This window comes from Pelmatolapia mariae, linkage group LG15, assembly GCF_036321145.2.
Source record: "Pelmatolapia mariae isolate MD_Pm_ZW linkage group LG15, Pm_UMD_F_2, whole genome shotgun sequence".
NCBI lineage: Eukaryota > Metazoa > Chordata > Actinopteri > Cichliformes > Cichlidae > Pelmatolapia > Pelmatolapia mariae.
In genome coordinates this window covers 8,182,562-8,204,381 of record NC_086240.1, presented here as the reverse complement: position 1 = coordinate 8,204,381, position 21,820 = coordinate 8,182,562, and the positions used below count along the sequence as shown (strand labels likewise).

The 21,820-nt window shown below is 40.8% G+C and overlaps 1 protein-coding gene across 1 annotated transcript; it reads left to right on the top strand.

The window, feature by feature from the left end:
* Window positions 1-944: 944 nt before the first annotated feature.
* On the top strand, window positions 945-17,229 carry sec63 (SEC63 homolog, protein translocation regulator). Its single transcript, XM_063495629.1, has 20 exons — window positions 945-1,213; window positions 1,896-1,995; window positions 3,439-3,553; window positions 3,757-3,869; window positions 3,987-4,048; window positions 5,244-5,302; window positions 5,502-5,552; window positions 5,648-5,756; window positions 5,899-5,993; window positions 6,285-6,417; window positions 8,394-8,483; window positions 8,614-8,759; window positions 8,883-9,030; window positions 10,496-10,578; window positions 10,758-10,826; window positions 10,965-11,120; window positions 11,250-11,432; window positions 11,588-11,788; window positions 13,072-13,176; window positions 14,807-17,229. Exons 1-20 carry the CDS (start codon window positions 1,090-1,092, stop codon window positions 14,942-14,944), a joined length of 2,280 nt encoding a protein of 759 aa, XP_063351699.1. The 5' UTR covers window positions 945-1,089; the 3' UTR covers window positions 14,945-17,229.
* The last annotated feature ends 4,591 nt before the right edge of the window (window positions 17,230-21,820 follow it).

The following is a 21,820-nucleotide window of genomic DNA, read 5'->3' as shown; positions in this document are numbered from 1 at the left end:
TTGTATATGCATATGTGTATATGTATATGTATGGACATTGTACCTGATAAATGTCAGTCAGAGTGACTTAATAAATGCATTAGCACTAAGTGAGACTGTATGCTGAAGTTATATTTAAATATTTATATAATTTTTAAACATACATTCCAAAACATAATAGGCTAGAACAAAAAAACAAAAAACAAAAACCTGAACAAAGTGCCCAAAAATGTAAGCAATAAATTGCACAAATTGCTGGATGTATAAACGCAATGAATTAAAAGGAATCAAAACTGCAAATATGCAAATTGATATATAATTACTTTTATGTTACACATAAACTACTGACAATTATCTAATGGTTCAGACTTTACAGATCCTTCATATGAAGTCATGTCATACATGGGATGTTTACATAACTCAAAAACAAATAAAGAACAAACACAGACTGTTCATACTTCTGCCCTCGGGACAAAGGTTTAGAAGTGTGAAATCCAGAACATCTAGACTCAACAACTCCTTCTTCCCCACTGCCATCAGACTCCTGAACAGCTGACCTACCTCAACTGCAATTTGCACATCAGGACAATTTGCACACCAAGTTCTTTTGCACATTAAGCTCCTTTGTACATCCTTTTACACTGACAACTGCATACCTCACTTGTCTTCATTTACATATTTTGTACTTATTTATTTGTCTTTCACTATTTTTATATCCTTATTTTTATCCTTATTTATCTTGTTTCTTCAACCCTACCTAACTTGGAATTTGTGTATGGACAGCAAAGGAAGAATTTCATTGCACAGAGAAACGCTATTTCTTCTATACACATGACAATAAACACTTTGAATCTTGAAACCATTCACACGCTGATCTCCAATGTCACCGCTAGGGGTCGCTAACGCGGGAAAGGTTTTAAAACATTAAAAGAAGAAGAAAGCAAACCACATTGCGCAGGCGTACACCACGTACACCGATGCATCCATAGCATCGAGCTCTCTTGGCTGGATTGAGGCTGGGTTGCTAACGGTCTGTCAGGTATCACACATTGGGCTTGAAGGGGGAAGAGCAGCGGTGGAGAAGAAGGGCGACCCAAGCGCCGCTACGAAATGGCCGGGCAACAGTTCCAGTACGATGACAGCGGCAATACCTTTTTCTATTTCCTAACGTCCTTCGTCGGACTTATTGTGATCCCGGCCACATATTACCTCTGGCCCCGGGATCAAAATGCTGGTAAGGCCTGACTGTGTGGCTCAGTGCTAACTGAGCTAACTTAACTGTCTAACTTAACATGAAGTTTTCTGGCGGTATTTTGGCTCGTATACGGCTACCAGCTGGCCACGATTTAGCCTCCATTTGGGTCTACCCCCAGGAGCTTTGCAGAAACCCAGCGACACAGGCGCCTGGAAACATGAGCTAACAGCACAGCTAAAACACCAAAAGCCAGCGTCACTCTGGCGCGCGCTTAAGCTTTCCTTTGCGCTTTTATTGACCTCCTCTTGATAGCTCCCTATCTTAGCGAGACTCTATGCTAGTCAACAGAGTGCAGCCAGCATAAGCTGTTATATAAGTTATGGTAGCAAACTTTATGCAGCTGGTCTATTGGGAGTAGCTGACTGGGAGAATCTGACTGGCTGGTCACCGGTTATCGTAGTGACCTCAGATAATTTATGGAAGTTAATAAACACAGAGCCACTAAACTCATCAAATCATTATTTGTCCATCTTCTGCAATAGGTTTGAAGATGGAGTAATACAAAATTCGAGCTGATTGAAGTAAACAACATTAATAAACCCTCCCCCTGGCACAGTAGTGGCTCTGTGCAGCCAGGCAATCTCACTGAATTGTTGCATTGTTGTTATGCATACTGATTGTGGCTGTTTTCATACTGCTAATGTGCTTCCTCTTGTCTCAGAACAACTGCGCCTAAAGAGCCTACGGAGGGTGCACGGCAGGTGTCTGTGGTATCGGCTCAGGCTGATGAAGTCGCAGCAGAGCATCGTGCCAACACTAAAGTGAGTCTGCTGAATTGAACTTTGGGTTCCCACACATGGTTTTCTTGTTGTTTGGTGGATTTCCTCAGCTTCCCTTTCTAAAGTATTTTTCTGGAGGTAACATCTATGAATGCGAATGTCTTATTTATAACTGGTTTGACACTTCAGTTATGAATGGGACTCTGTTGTGCGTTACACCGAAGCCATAAGAAGTTTTAGTTTGAAGTCCTTCATAACACTATCTTTGTATTCTTTTCAGGGAAGATTCACGGATGTAGTGAAGGTGGGAATTCAGAGGGTTGGTGTGGCAGCTAGGGCTAGGGTGACATGTAGGCATATGATTTTCTTTGCTGACCGCTAAAGGGACCAGCTGAAAGAGGATCACGACTTGCATATAAATATGTTGACTTATATTTGGACAACACTTCCTGGACAGTATAATAACAAGCTTGCATGCTTGGTTGTTTGCCTGCTTGTTGAATGTCACATCGCTGCTGTTGTTTAGGATTGACTGGCCCAAGCTGTTAACACTGTGATCACTCAGACATCGTCTCGACACTGTACTTGTTTCTGACAGCATATAGATTCACTCTGAGGGTTTTTCCAGCTGGACAAAGAATGTGTTGCGGTATATGTTATGGTCAGACTGAATATGCTCTTTTTGCGTGCGTATAAGAACTTGCTTTTGGCATGAGTGCAGTTTATGTTGTTTGCGTGTGACTTGTGCTGTGGCTGTAAACATTTAGCTGCACTGCTTAACATTTATCTTAACATCACCCTGTCTTCTAAGAGCTGTTTATTCGCTCTGCGTGGTTTAACAGCTTCTTACTCCCACTTACTCCTCTCTTGCGCCTTCACTAGACCCACATCCTGTATTTACGCCCAGTATTTAACAACTGGCATTTATAAAGCCTTCCCTTGCTTGGCTGCTCTTAGTACAGAAGACGGTGGAAGCACACAGCTTGTTTACTGGGGTGGAAAAAATCAAAGCGATCATCTCAGCCTCACTCTCAAAATCTCAGTATCTGTTTCCCTCTCACAACTGTATCATCGTGATCGTGTTTATTATAAGAATCCATCATGTATTTCTCTGGTCGAGCAACTCAGACAACTCTGGCTAGTGAGCTGTCGTCATGGCAACAGATGCTGCAGAGCAGGCCACAGGTTTTTGCCATTGTCATGGTAACAAGTTCAACTTCAACGCATAAATATTAAACAAACAACAATGTCAGAACGTGGCATGTCCTTGTGTTTAGATGTGTTGGGTTGAAATTTGCTTTGTTTAGTGTTTCAAATTATGATACAATGTTTATAGCCTTAAATGGTAAAGATCATTTCAGTTGCAGGGTTATATTAATGTGGATCTAGTCATCGGAAGTGTTTCTGAAAATGACAGATGTCTCATGTGGGCTCTATAGCCCAGATGTTTATTCATGTTTCCTGTTTGTGTGCTGACATTTTCAGGAAAGCAGCCTTGTTATTTGGGTGGCTCGTGTTTCTGCTGCTGGCCTACAAGGTGTCCAAGCTGGACAGAGAGTACCAGGAGTATAATCCATATGAAGTTCTCAGCTTGGACCCGGTAAACACACACAAAACAAATGGTTTATTGCAAAGCCACTGAAGTCCTTAATGTTACATTTTTATTTTTTGTATTACTTCCACATCTTACTCAAGCTCAAAACGTGTCTTTCTGGATTTCTGGGACTTCTCAGTCTTCTTTAAATTAGGGCTGATTGTCTTTTTTACCTACAGTACATGTGGTGTGGTGTATTTGTGTTTCAGGGTGCATCGCTGTCAGAAATCAAGAAGCAGTACCGTGTACTGTCACTCAAGTATCACCCTGACAAAGGTGGCGATGAGGCCACATTCATGAGAATTGCTAAGGCCTATGCTGCGTAAGTATCATTGTGGTTTTGACTTTGTTCATGCCGGCCCGATTACATCTTCTAGCCCAGAGTTCTGGGTTGATCAAATAATCTGGGTTTTTTTTTTTGGTTTTTTTTTTCCCGCAGTCTAACCAATGAACAGTCAAGGCAGAACTGGGAAATGTATGGAAACCCTGACGGCCCAGGAGGTAAGTGAAGCTTCTCTCATGCACACCAGTTTAATGCATTGGTGCACCTTCTCCACTGATGCTGGTGAAACAGTTTCCTGTTAACTTGTAGTAAATCATTTGAAACAGTACAGTCCAGTAAGAGCAGGGATGATACGAAAAAGAGTTTCCTCCACTTTCACACACACTCTTTGTCTGTGCGGCCCCACTAATGGAATGATAGCACACTTTTGGATTTTGCGGCTTCTGTAAATGTAAAAGTTTAAACTCAGTCAGTTAAATAAGTACATTTCAAGCACTGTAATAGTTTTAGATGTGTTACTTAGTTTTATTTACATTCATGAATAAATTTATCACAATTTGTTTGAGGCTGGTATCATTTGATGTGGGAGCTCTACCTGCTGTCTCTGTTGTTAAATATCTTCTCATTGATATACAGAATATTCAAGCAAAGGAAATAAGTTTTGGTACTGAAAGTTTTCTAGTTTTAGTTTTTTGAGGAGGCTTGGCTGCATGCAGACAAACAAAGAGGAGAGCAAAAAAGAGACTTTGCGCTATCTTTAAACAGTCATATCATCTGAAAACAACTTGACTTTTTATTAGCTTTTTAAAACTGTATCCGGTTTTGTACACAATGACTGGTGCACAGAACAGGAAGTCTTGATCCATTATCTATTATCTAGACAGTCCGGCCACACCTGAAGCCCCAGAAAATTAAACCATTGCCTCGAGTGTCTGAGTCATCAGACTAGCTGATTACTTCAATACTGCCTTCAGTGAAGATCAATTTTCAACATGGTAGAACAAGATTGTGATTAGATTACCGGTTGTCCCAACAGATTCCCTGCCAACTTTGCATTCAGTTACTGAGCATCCAAATCATTTCCACACTGCAGAGTCAGCTTCACCTGCCATTCTGTCTTCTGTTTGCTATTCAAGTTGCACATCAGAGATCAGTAGTGCACCCAGTGAGCATCACTCTCATTGTGTCACTACCAGCCATGGTAGACGTGGTGTAGAAAAGTTTAAATGAGCTGATTATACTGTTTCATATGCCAAATTTAGATCATCAACAACAACACAGTATCATTAGATTGCTCACCCTTACAAGTAATGTGCGACACAGAGGAGTGCTTTTGCAGAAAGATTGCTTTCAGTATGTATAAAGGGAATTTTCCTGTTTAATTCCATTGCCTCTTATGTCTCCCTTTTCTAGCAACCAGCTTTGGCATTGCCCTGCCTGCCTGGATTGTTGACCAGAAGAACTCAATGCTGGTATTTGTCCATTATTTCATTGTAGAGTTAACTGATAAATCTCATTTGTGATTTTTATTTTTTCTTAATAGCAGAGAGCTCCTATACTCCAAAGAACCATACTTTATTAAAAAAACCAAAAAAAAACCCACTATGTGGGCTATTGTAGATCAAGTTGAAAGACTTGGTTGGATCGAACTGCTTTATTTTCATTTTATAGGTGCTGTTGGTGTACGGACTTGCCTTTATGGTTATCCTTCCTGTTGTTGTGGTAAGTGTTCATCATGATTTCATATAGAAATAGAAGCCTTGTATTGTTATAATCTGTGTTTCTCATACTGGTTGTTCTTTTTCTTTGTACTTTAGGGGACATGGTGGTACCGCTCAATCCGATACAGTGGAGACCAGATCCTCATCAACACTACCCAGCTCTTTATGCATTTCATGTGCAAGACACCAAATATGAACATGAAACGTGAGTTTCTGGTCCACATACTGGAAGGTTCTGTAGCATTGCACATGCTTTACTTTATTCAGCAAAGGTTATGTTGATATAAATTCGGTCTTCTTCCTGATTGCATTAACAAATTGTAATTTTGGCTGACTCTGGCCTCCAGGGTTAATCATGGTGTTGACGGCAGCACTCGAATTTGATCCTCGGAACAATAAAGAAGCAACCATAAGACCCACAGACAACGTTGAAGTGCCGCAGGTAAAAACAGAAGTTTGCTTCTGTGAAAGAAGCTTCATAAGAGAAGAAACTTGGTTTGAGGGGGTTGTTATGTCCAGATGTTGTTTTTGAGATGGAAGTTTTGGAGATGAGGAAGGAAAAGAGCGTTCTCATTGCGATTTCATTTCCTGTGTGATTGAAGTTCATTGCCAGTAACCCAGAATTCAGCACGCAACGTGGAAGATGTGACATTTATTCATGGTTATTGAGGCCTTGATGATATTTTTGTACAATACAGTATGTTATAATGACTCCCTCTCAACTCTCCCACAGTTGATCCGTGAATTAGGAAATATCAACGTGAAGAAGAAGGAGCCTCCGTTCTACTATCCCTACAGTCTGAAGGCCAGGGTGTTGGTGTTAGCTCACTTGGCCCGCATGGACGTGTCTGAGGAATTAGAGGAAGGTAGGACACATGCTGAGTGATACTCACTGGAATTTTACATTTTTACTAATTATGCTTGTTTAATTATTTTATTAAAAAAGAAATCTTCAAGTAGATCTGGCCTAGTTCTTCAAAAGATTAATGAAGCCTCATTTATCAAGAGCTGATAAATGAGGCTTTCCCCCCCCCCAAGACCCAAATGTTGTCATTATATTGCTTTCATGATGTAAAAGTGCAGTAGTATCATTGTGCAGCACCTTTTGGCGACTGTTGTTGTGATTTGGCGCTATATAAATAAAATCGAATTGAATGCAGTTCATAATGAATAGATAACAGGTGTCAATAGTGGTGGTTCTCAACTTTGTCTGTGAAGCAAGCCTTTCTTCTTCAGGCTGTGTGCGCACTTCTTTTTTTTTTTTAATGGGTGTTTTGTGGGTGATGTGACTATTCTTCCACATGAAATGATCCCTCCGTGCCACCTGCTCCAATCAGAGACGCTATCAGATGGTTATGATAAAGTGGTAATTGGAAATCTGTCGAGAACATCAAAATTTAACATTAAAATTAAACACTGTTGCAAAAATATAATTAATGGTCTGGAAAATTGTTAATCAGGTGATTTAGTGCACAGGAGCAAAATTTTAATCCAAGTTGACTATTTTATCTATGAGTGCACTCTCGTTGCTGTTGTTTCTTTCTAAAGTGATTTTAAACATTATGTCGATTTTTGGCAGCTTAAAGTGAAATTTGTCAAAATGAATTTTGATTGAATGGGTATTCTTGCTGTGTGTTCTGTACTCTAGTAGCTTCAATTCCAGTGTGTTAAACAGACTTGGAAGCAGATTAGAATCTTAGAATAGAGCAGACCTTCCCAAAGTGTAGGGCCCGCCCCCTAGGGGGGGGCGCAGAGCCATTGCAGGGGGGGCGCGGCATGAAAGAGAGGGGGAAACAAAATGCTTGGACACTGCTAGCACTGGGGGGCGGCCACAGAAACGCAAAGCAGGAGATGAAGCATCGCTGAATATGTTTCCAAACCAACTTCATTCTAAGCCAAAGACTAGAAAATATGGTGAAGCACATCTTCCCTTTGGCTTCACCTGCACAAGTGCTGAGGTAGGTCTCCCCTGCAGAATTGGTTTTCCCTGTGTCGGGAGCAGCGCTGGGCTCTTCAAATCACGGACAAACAGTATCCCACAGCTGTTTATGTTTTTGAACCCATTTTGCACAGAGAGACATTTTTTTGAAAAATGTATCGATAGCAATGTTGAATATTATTACACAGGGAAAAAACAACTACACGTAAAATAATTACACCGTGACGCCTCTGCCTTTCTAAATGGAGGGACAGTAACTGCGTGTGTATATGTAAGCGTGTAAAACCTGCAGACTGTCAGATTAACAGTATTGTGTCTCTATCTGCCATTCTGCAATTCATCTAATGTAAACAATAACGTGGCGCACAGCGTGACGTGAAAAAAGGCACATACCTTTGACGTTGCATGACGAACTCTGTATTCCTCGTCCACGCATAAACGCAAAAAAGGAATTTAAAAAATCTCAGTTTTTGGTGATTGGAAACGCCGTTTACGTGTGGACGAAACAGCTGCGTTTCCAAAAATACCCGTGTAGGTGTGGACGTAGCGTGAAAGAGTTAGTAGTTTATTTTATTACTACCTGTAATTTATTGCAGATTACTCGTATTTGCTTAATTTTTTACTAAATGTTTGAGGTGTGAAATAAACCGCAATGGAGCAAAAATATGGGTGTGAGTGGTTGGAGGATGTGTGCGTGCGCGCGTGTGGGGGGGGGGCGTGAACATTTTTCTTGTAAACAAAGGGGGGCCCAGCAAAAAAAGTTTGGGAACCACTGGAATAGAGTATAACACAAATTATAATATATCAATTTTCTACATCAGATAAACAATGCAGCGCTTCATTCAGTGCTTTTGATAAATTTCACTGGCTCTTTAAATAAAATGTTGTATGTTTCTGTTCCAGATCAGAGGTTTGTGGTGAAAAAGACTCCAGCGCTTCTCCAGGAGATGATCAATGTGGGCTGTCAGCTTATTTTTATGGCCAACAGCAGAGGTTTGCATATATACTACACATTATTACAGCTCTTTGACTACTGTTATACATTTCTTTTTAGTTCTATTGGTGCTACCAACATCATGAAATCTTTATATACTTTTCCATAAATGCTAATGTCTCTCCTCAGGTTTCAGTGCTCCTCGCTTGGTGACTATAGAGAACTGTATGAAATTGACCCAGATGATAGTGCAGGGCCTGAAGGAGTCAAAGTCACCGCTGCTGCAGCTGCCTCACTTTGAAGAGGAGCACCTCCGATACTGCATTTCTAAAAAGGTATCTAACGAGAGTTTGCATGTGTCCGCATACTGTGTGTAATATAATGGGAGATAAAGATGTTTTATGGTCGACAGGTCACGTATTCTCTCACTGCCATCCTCTTCCTCCTCCCTACTTTAGTATAAGGTGCGAACCCTCCAGGACTTGGTGAGTCTGAAGGACTCCGACAGACGAAACATGCTGCGTTTCCTTGGAGAGGAGAAGTACGACGAGGTCATGGCTGTGCTGGGCAGCTTCCCTCACATCACCATGGATATCAAACTGCAGGGTCAGTCCTTAAAAACACACTTTGTTTGTTCATAGCAGACCTTTGATAGTCTGATCTGCTTTTTTTAACAGATTGTTCTCTGGCCATAAACTCACTGACCACTTTAATAGAGACATCTTGTGAGCATTGGTTTGGACTCCTTCGTCCTTTAGAACTGACTTAACGCTTCATGTCATTGACTCAATGCTGGGCTGCACATTCATGATGCTCCTTTTCACAATCTCAAAGGTGTTCTGTTGGTTTTAGATCTGGTGACTGTGTACAACTCATTGTCATACTCAGTAAAGAAATTTGAGATTATTTAACCTTTGTGACATGGTGTGTTGTCCTGCTGGAAGTAGACGTCAGGAGATGGGTACACTATGATCATACAGGGTGGACATGGTGAGCAACAATAGGAGGCTGTGGTGTCTAAACGATGTTCGGCTTGTACTAAGGGCCTCAAAGTGTGGCAAGAAAATATCCCCCTGCACCATTGCACCAGCAGCAGCATGCGTCCATACTTTTGTGTTATTTACAGCAAATCCCAACCCTAACATCTGCATTGCGCAGCAGAGGCGAATCAGGCTTTGCAACATTTTTCCAATCTTCTATTAGCCAATTTTGCTGAGCCTGTGCAGACTGTGTAGCTCCAGTTGTCTGTTTTTGGCTGACAAGAGTGGCACCCTTGGTCTTTTTTTTTTTTGCTATCGCTCATCAGCTTCAAGGTTCAGCGTGTGTGGTGTGTTGAGAGAAGCTCTTCTGCATACCTTGCTTGTAACGGGTGCTTTATTTGAGTTACCGTTGCCATCCTATCAGCTCAAAGCAGTCTGGTCATTGTCCTCTGACCTCGGGCATCAACAAGGCAATTTCTCCAGGAGAACTGCCACTCACTGGATATTTCCTGTTTTTCAAACCATTCTCTGTAAATCCTAGAGAGTGCTGTGTTGGGCATCTGATCTGAAATACTCAGACTTGCCTGTCTGGCACTAACAAAGTCACTTAAATCACCTTTATTCACTAATTCTGATGCTCAGTTTGACCATACATGCCCAAATCTACTGAGTTGCTGCAATGTAATCAGCTGATATAATATTTGCATTCATGAGCAGTTAAACAGGTGTACCTAACAAAGTGGATATCGAATATTTGTATATTTTCTCATTTTGGTAAATGTTTCTAAAGCTGATGCTTACAAAACCGACATAAAAAACAAGGAAGACGCATAATTACACTACAGGGTAGGGGAAAAATATGTTACTTTGATTTCGACTTCAGTTTCATGTTACTGTAGATGTGGAAGATGGATTAATGAAGAAAAATTATGGTTGTTTCTGTATGGCTTTAAGAAGAGGCATTGTAAGCTTTATTCCGGTTCGGCTAAACTGCTGATCATTTAGAGCTTTATCTTGTGGCAAAAGTGTGTACATTATGTTTTTCTGTGTTCAACTTTTAGACATTAATGTGTTTGGGGTTTTTTTTGCAGTCCTTGATGATGAAGACAGTAGTAACATCACGGCAGGCTCAATCGTCACAGTAACCGTCACCTTAAACAGGAAACGGATGGCGGTAAGAAATGTTTCCGTGTGACTCAACACCTACATAATACTTGACGTAACAATAAGTTACTAGAAAGCAGGTTCTGCTGCCTTGCACATGCACTACTGTGGATCACCATTAGAGTGCACTGTTGACTGAAAACATGGCTGGATAGCATCAGTTAACTCTGCTTATTGATGTGTGTGTAGGACATGTTTGAACAAGAGCAAGAGCCAGTGCCGTGTCAAGGAGATGAGACTGCCACTACAGAGGAAGCAGTAAGATCACACATGCAGAAACCATGTCGGCTCAGATTAGTTTACGTTCAGTTTGCTTGGGCAACTTAAAAGCTGTAAAAGTTTAATGGTTCAAAGAATCATGTTCACGTTTTCTTTTTTTGTGTGTCTGATCTGAAGCAAGGAGACACAAGTAAAGCCAAAACCAAAGTGTGGCAGAACAAGAATAAAGGGGCTAAAAAGACAGCCAAGTCCAAGAAGAAAAAGTTAACCAAGAAGAAAGCCACTCCTGCTCCTGCCAAAAACAAGCAGGCCAATGGCACCGTGGCAGGAAATGTAAGCAGCCACTCACTCAGTCGGTTACACCTGAATTAAACTAACACCAGCATCCACCTACTGTCAGATGATTATTTAAAACAACGGTGCTTTCAGCATGACTTTTCATTATTGATACTGGTGTCGCAGGAAGTCGCAGCAACAACAACAGCAGCAACTGTGGCGACAAAGGAGGAAGATGATGATGGGTCAGACAAAGGCAGCGAGTCAGACGAGGGCGAAGCCAACAAGGATTCTCCGAGCGAAAGAGACGAAGACAGCGACAAACAGAGCGACACAGAAGTCGACGAGATGGCTGGTGACGACGAGGAGGTCAGAGAGCGTTATTCGGATGCATATGTCATTCGTAGGATTTAGCAGCAGGAGCTTTATCACTTAAAAGCCTATAGTGTTAAGCTCCAGCTGATAAATGGAAGGGAAACGCTCTATCCAAACTAACCGTCACTCTTTTCGCCCCTGCCTGTCAGGAGTGGGAGGCGTTGCAACAAAGCATCCAGCGGCGAGAGCGGGCCCTGCTAGAAACCAAGTCAAAGGTGACACACCCGGTCTACAGTCTTTACTTCCCAGAGGAGAAGCAGGAGTGGTGGTGGCTCTACATTGCTGACCGCCGAGAGCATACCCTCGTCTCCATGCCCTGTCACGTGTGCACGCTAAAAGACACAGAAGAGGTGAGTTTGGTGCACTAGTATTTTAACTGACACACAGGAAGTGAGCGTGTGCCTGTGCCAGATGACTCTTTGGAGAATTTGTGATCTTTTCATAGAAATAATTTGACACACTGACATCATGATCGATAATTTACACTTAATTAATCAGCACAATTGTTATTTTAAATTGTATGATTATATATTGTTATTGTTTTTGATTAAAAATGTAAAAATGTACACAATCGTGACATGCAGCACTGTACAGTCAGTTCACTGTGTTTGTATTAAAATACTTTGTGAATATCGTGTGGATTACACGGTAATCCATGTGAGGTAGAAAGGTCTTAATAAGTTAGTGTGTGCTTATTTTTCTTGTAACCCCTTGCACATGCTGTTGCTAAGCAACCCTTTGCACTTGTGTCACTTGTCATTATTTCCTCAGAGTAGTGTGTGTCTGTGTTTGTTTTGCACAATTTGCACCACTGATCCTGGTGCTCAGCAGCACCAGCACAGACTGATGTGAAGGTAAAAGCTTAACAAGGCCGTTTTTAAGCGTGCATGGCTGGCCACCCCCGCTCTCAAGGATGGTAATAAGAGGCGTCGCAGGTCACTGTCAAGAAATCAATTAGCCTGTCACTTCAGCAGTTCCTTCTGTTGTTTCTCGCTGCATGACTGTTAATACGCCGTGCTTTCATCTCTGGCCAGGACAGTTAATAGCGGCTATGATCACAGCTCATTCTCTGCTCGCACGCTGAATAATAATTAGGTTCATTGTGCTCGTAATGAGCTGTTTTCCATATGTAATTGCGCAACATAGTAATCACAGCCTGAGGCAATGTTGGTCTAATATTTACAGTTGGACCCCATCATCGTGCGGCAGTTCATTTGTAATTACCTACCACGCTGTGGCCCTCTGCTGCTAGATGATTGTACATCATTGGTGACAGCAGATTGCAGAAGTTTATAATATTCACAGCGTTTGTCCTTTGCCTCCTTTTGCTGCTTGCATTAGTGGTTTCTATGGGGATGGAAACAGGTTGGGTTTGTTTACATGGAGACGATTGTATTTTCGCATCAATCGCAGGATTTTGGCCACAATGCAGCATTGCAGCTATAATTAATACATAAAACAATAGTGCTCCGAGTCATACAGTTATACACTGCACATTGAATGCTTCTGTGATTAGATTTGGTTAAAGGGAGTTTTAATCTCTCTTTTACACGATCAAATCAAGAAACATGAAATTAACATATTTATGTGTGTGTGTGTGTGTGTGTGTGTGTGTCCGTGGATTATTTTCCAGGTGGAGCTCAAGTTTTCAGCCCCCTCCAAAACGGGCAACTACCAATATTCTGTTATCCTTCGTTCTGATTCCTACCTGGGACTGGACCAGATCAAACCACTCAAGGTGTGTATGTGTGTGCCTTTTATTAGTGCGCGTGTGTGTGTGTGTGTGTGTGTGTGTGTGTGTGTGTGTGTGTGTATAAATAGGGGGGCCTTCCGTCAGCCAATCAGTTCAAATTGTCCTGGATATGATGGGTTTTCGCTACCAAAGTGGCTGGAATAATAAACCCACCAGCTGCAGCCAAATGTAGCTGAGGCTCGCTGAACAATGGTATTGATTGCTGCCAAGATGTTAGGAATGAGGGTATTGACTGCTAGCCAGAAGCAATATGATTTGTATTGTTGTAGGCAGTGCACTTTAAGTGCACTTAAGGTTTGGTGTTTCTTCTACCGGTCAAGAATTTATTTATTTCATAGCTACTCACCTTTATCTTAAAATGCAGGATCTTCAAATCAATGTTATTCAAATTAGACTTGAACCTAGTATGTGATTGGTTTCATTCTGAAAGCATGTGGTGCTTACAGTAGAAAAAATGTCAATGCCAATGTCGTACAGACATACTATAAAATGACTTGTTAGTACCTAATTTTTATCCAGTATTTGGATGTGTATTTAGATGTTCTACACAAAAAAATGTGTAGAACATCTTTGAATGGGGATTCTTGTTGGCACTACATCTTTTATATATATTTTTCAATGACCTTGTGTTATATGAAAGTTTGTCAGCCATTGTCGGTGGCCGATAGCGCTTCTGCAGGCAGAGAGGAGGTTATCCATAATAACCATAAAGCACAACATGTGGGCCAAGCACTAAATGCATAAATTAAATGATGCACTGGCGAGAAAGGGTTAAAACACTTGCAGGCTCTTTACTAGAGCCTAACACAAAGAGAATTTTTAAGACTAATATATTAAAAAAATCAGATATATTGGAGAATATATACTCTATATTGCCAAAAGTATTCTCTCAGCCAACCAATTATTGAATTCAGGTGTTCCAATCACTTCTGTGGCCACAGTTGTATACAATCAAGGACCTAGGCATGCGGACTCCTCCTACAAACATTTGTTTAAAAACAACAAAAAAAAGGGGGTCGCTCTCAGGAGCTCACAGTGGTATGTTACAGTGATGGCACAAGTCCATTCGTGAAATTTAATCACTACTAAATATTCCAGTCAGCTGTTAGTGGTTTTATAACAAAGTGGAAACGACTGGGAAAGACAGCCACTTAAAATCAGAGCGAGGTCAGATAATTAGTTGGCTTGGTGTTAATTTACCTAACAGCAGATATAATACTGACTCTGATAGATCAGCAAATATTGGCTGATATACTTCATACATTACACCTATATTTTTAGCTGCTTCCTTGCCACAAGGGGTCACCACAGCAGGTAACTGGAATTAAACCAGCAACCTTTTGCTTAATTGACATTTTAAATGCCGTAAACCAGGAGCCGCTGCTGTACATTTCCTAGATTCTCATGTGATCCTTAACATTTCATGTAGGTGCACAGGTCATTTTTCCCAGTATTCTGTTACAATATTTCCTTATCGGTTTTCCAAGAGCATCTTAAGTCATATTCAGGCACATGCTAACATTTTTAATAATCTACAAATCACCTTAAATAATATGCACAGACTTGAAAGTGTTAATTGCAATGATGATAACACAAGTGCTTTGTGTTTGTGTAGTTGGAGGTCCACGAGGCCAAGGCCATTCTGGACAACCACCCGCAGTGGGACATCCCCGACACAGAGGAGGAGGACGAGGAGCAAGAGGACAGCGACGGCATCGAGGAGAGTGAAGATGACGATGAGGACAACGACTGAGCGCGTGCGCACGCGCTCAGCCCTCCCCCTCCCTCCTCCCTTTACCCTCCCATGGACTTGGCCACACATTCACTGCTGACCCCGCTCAAGCCAGAAAGCAGTCAGTGAGGAGCAGCGAAGCCACAAACACTCACAGAGTCACCGGGGACAGTTTATACACACAGAGCCCTCCTCCATTTAACCTTTGCAAAGTCATGGACTGTGACCTGAACCCCGACACCCCGAAATTCTCTTTTCTACAGAGACTTGTTTATTCACTTTCCGCTGCTGGCGGAAGAGAATTCTGTGAATACTAACAGGCCTGTTGTGTGTGTGTGTGTGTGTGTGTGCGGGTGTGCGTGTGTGTGTGTGAGCGGGTGTGCGTGCGAGTGCGTCAATGGTATGTAACCTTGTGTGTCTTTGTACAGGTATGGCAAATGGACACACTGTGGACTGGAGGACCTATTGTTAGAATTCTAATTATTATTATTATTATAGTTATTATTATTATTATTATTATATTGGCTCTTTTCTTCTTTTCTTGACAGGGAGTGGGGATGTATAACCGCCAATTCCATCTGCAAAATTAAAAATGCTGATCTCCGTATGGAAATCATTCTCAACACACTTTGCTCCTGTTTTTAATAATGCTCAGCACCAATGTTTTCCACAGCAGTGATGCTTTCTATTGTACATTTATACTGCAGAAGCACGAAGTTCAGTCCTCCTTGTTGGACATCGCAACCAAGTCAGCCATTTGGGATATTTACTTACTTCCACTGTCAAATCAGCCATTCGTTTGTCCGTACACGTATTTTTGACAGAGATATCCAGTCCTGTAAGTGATGCCCCTTTTCCCCGCGTGATTCACTTTAAAATGTATTTTATTTTTCCGAAAGAGAAGACGGTTGATTGAAAGCAGGTGGAGCTCGAGTTGAAATGTGATCTCAAATGTAACTGGAGGGGAAGTTAAAGAAACTTGCAGTGTTAGGGTTTGTTTGAATGAGTCATCTTTTAGTTTAGCACTAAAAGATGTGTCTTCAGTCTTTTTTGGGGCTAAGATACTGATGTCAAAATATATATAAATGTATTAGAGAGAGCATTACATAGTTACTTCCCTTATCTCAATCTTTTTTCCTTTTTTTTTTTTTTTTGCCGCACATTCCAGTGTGTACTCCTTGTCTGAAAAAGGCCTTACGAATACAACTAAAATACTGCAACATACAAGTCCTTGGGTGCTATGCACCACTGGTTCCTGAGAGAGAAGTAAATTTTTTTACTTGTGTAAGAATCTTTAGTGTTGGTTTTCTTTTTCTTTTCTTTTTTGATAACCTGTAGCTCATAAGTATTGGGATACATATCACTGATTTTGTCATCACAATACCTCCCATAAGTACAGTTATTTTGCAGTTGTATGTGCATTGTGAGTGTAAAAGTGAGTATGATATCCCCGTTAGAGAGACACACACAGCACTCATCTGGGGAAAAAAACTGTTAAACTTGCTTTTTGTTTTTTTTTCTTAAGCAGAACAGGCTTAGGTTTGCAGTTACTGCCATGTCAGATTGAGTGTTTTTTTTTTGTTGTTTTTTTTTTTACCAAACCTGGGAGTTTTCCATTTTTCTGAGGCACACAGAGCGGCTCAGGCTCCCACTTTCATTGGTATTTTTTCCGTTAATCGTGTAATACATAAATGTGTGTCTGGTTTTGTTGTAATCTAACCTTGATTTTTACATGTGTTAGACTTTGGGAAGGGAAAAAAAAGAACAGAGATACTTTGAGTAGTTCTGTGGGCTCTTGCTGTATCCTGGCAACTTGGCAGTTTCAGTAATGTGTAATCTATCACCACAAATATCCATACAGTTGTGTGGTTTTTTTTGTTTTTTGTTTATTTTTATTTTTTTTTACAGTGCTTACTAGTGTATCATGTCAATGTGGGAGAGATGAAAGTTTAAGCATGCTCTCCTAGCACCACATACGCATTCACACAATCTCACATGTGCAAACTATACTCATCTGTAGTTGTGTTCAGAGCAGGTGTACGCTAACAGGTAATATTGTAATCTGAGTATTTATCACTCTGCAATAGAATGTAGCATCAGTGATTTATGCTGTGGGGGGGAGAATGCAGTGAGGTAAAATACGCCATCCCACCCATGACAGACCTTATCCAGGCAACTGGCCGGCAAGTTGCCTCAGTTTGGACAAATGACTACCCAATGATTATCTGCCACTTTTGTTTACAAAGGAACTGTCATTGTAAATGAAAAACTATATTATTTGTATTTAAAAATCATTTCAAATAAAATCTTTTAAATGAGCTGGTTTATTCTTTTATGCATTGAACAGGATTGAATTTTTTATATATTAATTTTTGTAATATTTGGTCTTAAAAGAAACATTGTGTAACTTATTTCAGATTGACAGTGTTAGCTTTAGCTCAGTTTACTAAATGAACCTGGTAGCTAGAAAGTAAACGTGACCACTTTATATAACATCCTCATTTGCATAATGAAGGGAATATGTGAGAATAAAAAGGTGGGCTGATAGTTTTGTATTTCTTAAGTAAATACAAAAATAAATATATTAATATTAAAACGAAAGTAAACCCAAATGAATTCGAAAGCCAGTTAAACCTAAAATGTCTATAATCGAATAAGGGCTTCATTTATTGTCAAACTGTGAATTTGTTGTGATAATTTTCGTACATTTGTCGGCAGTCTTGGTCCTCTATAAATACACTCCATTTTCAGTGAGTGCCACTTGTTTCTGGAAATGTAACTAGTTACTTTCATATCACTAAAGCACTGAATAACTAAAATCCTGTGTCCTGTGTCCAGGTGGGGTGGCCTAAATAACACTTAATCACCAACGGCCACACATACTGGTTTCCTCCTCATAGGAACAGGTGGGAATTCCCTGTCAGTATAATTTGCAAATTTGGGGTGAGTTCTCTATGATAGCATCGTGATTTGGATAATATCATTCTTTGATGTCAATATGTAGCCAAGTGTAACGGCACTCTGAGGGTAAATTATGGTTACATCAACATGAGCCTGACAGTAGCCTTATGAATATTTAAAGCTACTCAGGCACGTAAAATGTTAATCAAATGACTCATTAGACCCGTGTCGGTTGTTTTTGTCTGGACTGGGCTCACACTCCCGCAGTCCATGCCCACCGAGGGGTGTTTTTGTGTTGTCAAAGGGGGCTGAACCTCTTCAGTTTGAGTGCTACTACTTTATTTACCGTGCCATCTCTCCCGCTCTCCTGAATCCGGTGGAGGTAAAACGCAATAGGAAACAGCTTTAAGGCCAGATAGGAAAATTATGCACACCACCGATTCAGTCGTACTTTTCCCCTCAGCTTCCGCCCTGCAGGACCTTTCAACTCCTGCCTCTGAAAAGCATCGGACGGCGCGTTAGGAAGGTGAAGTCTGCCGCTCTGCTTCCCGCCGGCAGCCCGCTGAGCTCGCTCGCCTCCCTGCCGCATCTGCAGGGGTGGAACCCGGACTCGTGCCCCCCCCTCCTTCCCCGGTGTTTGTGCTGCATCTGATGCTCCGTGCACCACCTCTACACTGTGTGCTCAGCCAGCCTGCTGTGGAGAAATTGATTCCCCGCTGATGAATCAACCGCTTCGACATAGGTAAATAAATCCTACCACAGACTCGACCCTCTCATATCCTGACGTTACTGGACTTAGAGCGCACAAACGCACGGGTGCTAATTTCATTAGTCTAACCTGCAAGGTCAAAATACACTCACACTGGGCCAACAGAGATCCGCTAATTATATTAAAGCATTGTTTATTACAGGATCATGCTCCTTTGATTGTCCTTGTATTGACAAGATAATGATAAACTATATATATATATATATAGCCTATGTGATATAGTAATGGCAAAGTAATTATTTTCCCATCATGCATCACAAAGGTTGATTGCAGTGGAGTGTGGGCCCCCATGTGCCTACCTTGCAGGCAAACAGCTTTTTTTTTAGTGTAAGTGGTAACACAGCATAGCTCTTCATTTGAATATGCTTTCAGTTATCTGTTAATCCCTTCATCAACTAAAGGAAAGAAGTGAGTTCACAAGTAAGGATGACTGGAAGGAAAGCATCCAGTAATGAAGGCTTCACTTCTGCTCTCATGACTGCCTGAACATCTTGGAGTTTGTCTTTGGGGTTGAAGCCAGGTCAGCTTATCCGATTGAAAATAAAAGTTTAATAAGTGGCTGCTTCACTTAGAGAAGCAAAGTCTAAAGATTTTCTCGCGCTGTTCCCTTTTATAAACATGCTGACCCTGAGCTAAAAAAACAAACAAACTGTACAGCGGTGGGTGGAGAAGCCAGGGAAGCCAGGGTCTGCGATCAATGACAGAAAGTGTAATTAAAGGCGTCATTGTAGCAAATCTCCGCTGTGGAGGGCTCGAGCTCAATCTGATGATTTAATGCCTCATTGTTAAAGATCACTTAGTGTTTTAATAGAGTACAGAAGGACATTAAACACTCAGCTTTTTTAAAAAAATAATGAAAAGATGTTCACCTGTGAAATGCGGTGGGAAATGTAGACATTGTGGTTCTTTAACACTAAATGCACTATTTTTTTCATATATATATATTGTCCAAAATTCCACATTGGCTACCAAAAAAGCTGGCAATGCTTGGCAGAGCTGAAAATTATTTAAAAAAGTTATCTTTTGATTTGGTTTTTAAGCTTTTACATTTTCTAAGACAGCAAACCATTATTTAATACACAAACACAATAATCGAGTTCTGTTTCTTCTGTCTTATTTTCTGGTGAGATTCACTGGCAAATCAAATCAAATACAGATACCTTCTTTGAAATTCCACGCTCTTAATTTACATATTCAATGTTCTTCTTTTGAATATCAAGGCTTTTTGTTCTACCATAACTCATAAGCAATAACGTATTTTGGTATCACAGGGATTCTTTACACAAAAATATAATCTCAGGCTGTTTGTGTGAAAAAAGTAGTAATTATAATCTTTTTAACTTTTACCTATTAAGCAGCCTATTTATGGATGTCTTACTCTGTTAAAATGGGGTGGATTTGCAGTGCAAAGGGATGGAGTGTGACACTCGTAAAGCACGGGCAGCACGTTTGACGATTATGTGCGTGAGCAAAGCCGCAGCCTTTAATCAAAAAAGACCTTTTTTTAAAAAAAAATCCGAGCCTTTCTGGTGCTTTTTCCACCACTACATGTGTCTCGCTCATGGCTTACCTGAATAAGAACAGCTGTGTGTGTGTGTGTGTGGTTCTGTCTGTGAGTGTATGATTTTAAAAACACAAAAAAATAAACCCAGCAGCTACACTCCTGGCGAAGCTCCAAAACCCAATGTTTTGATAGAGTGACAAGGTAAAGCAGCCTGCTGCTCTTATGAGACCCAGATCCTGTAGACAGAAACAGAAGCATTCCCCTGTGTGTGTGTGTGCGCGCGTGTGTGTGTGTGTGCGCGTGTGTGTGTCGGTTGCACTGCATTTCATCAAATCTGAGGGTTTTTTTCCATTTGAGTTGTTTCATGGTGCATGATTTGTGTGTGTGTGTGTGTGTGTTTTTACAATAACCATCTGATGTTTCACTTTTTTTTTTTGTAAATGGGAATTTTTGAGGTTCAGGGCAGATTTTTGTCATCTGCAGCCTGATTGAATCCGACAGTCCGACACTGAAGAGTGTTTTATCGTCTCCCACTCCTTTTTTTTTTGTTACTCTCTTACTCCCCCCCCCCCCCCCCTTGTTGTTTTTCTACATTTTTCCTTTGTTTTTTTTTTATTCATTAATTAAAAAAACTAAACAAAAAAACATTAAATAGCTGGAATTTGTTTGTGCTTTTTCAATGCTCCTATAACATTCATAGCACTTTTTTAACCCTTTACCCCTTACTTGGAGTAACCCCTGAAGCTCTTTTCTGAGCCAAGCAGTTTCTATCACATTTCAGACCTGCTGCCTTTGGAAAAACCCAGAAACTATTCTAATGGTTTTCAAACTACCTCTTTATTAAATATATAGTGAGGTGTCAAAACCCACCATTAAGGGTACAGGTTAGGCTGTCAGACGCCATCATTATGGGGGAAAGAGTTAAAGAGTTCAATCATTTGAATGTTCCTCTCTCTCCACGTTGTCCTCCTCCCTCTCTCATTTCCTTGTCCAGTTTTTATCTGGTCTCCTCCTTTAACTGCCACCTCTCACTTCTCTTTTTATTTTCTCTCATTTCCACTCAGTCCAAACTGCGCTCTCAAACCCTAAATTAGATGAACCCCATTACTGACTTTAGTGATCTGGTCAAATCGTCATCCAGCGCCACGTGACCTTTTTCATGTCATCTCATTTCTTACCCCTTTTGCTTATGTTTTCATGAGAAATGTTTGACAGATGCTGAGGATGTATTAGTGTGAGCACTTGTATGAACACACACGGTGTACCCTAATGCTTCCCTTAGATTTATGGTTTTAAGTCAAACATCTTGACAGCTACTGGACTGAAAATCTTTTTGTCCAAGGTGCCATCATTGGGTCATATTTCAGTTGATGCTCTATTTTTGGTAAAGCGTCAGCTGTACTTTGTGTTCAGTGCTCATGAGCAAATATAAGCATGCTGTAATGTACACTTCAGCATGTCAAGATGATTGTTGTGAGGAGTCCTGTATAACCTCGTAGCATGGCTGGAATGACTGTTTCAGTTGCTCCTGTTTTTTCCCCCTTTCCCTGCACTTTAAACTTTTTTCTTCTGATTGTTTAAATAGCTTTCTCTCAAACATGTTTGTCGAGAGAGTTTTTGTCCTTCTTGTTGCCATGGAATTTTTTCACATAATTTCCTCTGGGAATAATTCATTACAGATCCTATAAAGCATGCATATTAAACATAAAGTCCGGGGGCCGGA

Excerpts from the sequence above, each read along its gene's own strand:
- sec63 (XM_063495629.1), top strand. The coding sequence starts at position 1,090 with ATGGCCGGGCAACAGTTCCAGTACGATGACAGCGGCAATACCTTTTTC. Across the intron at positions 1,214-1,895 it reads GCCCCGGGATCAAAATGCTG|AACAACTGCGCCTAAAGAGC; the intron begins GTAAGGCCTGAC and ends CTCTTGTCTCAG. Across the intron at positions 11,789-13,071 it reads CGCTAAAAGACACAGAAGAG|GTGGAGCTCAAGTTTTCAGC; the intron begins GTGAGTTTGGTG and ends ATTATTTTCCAG.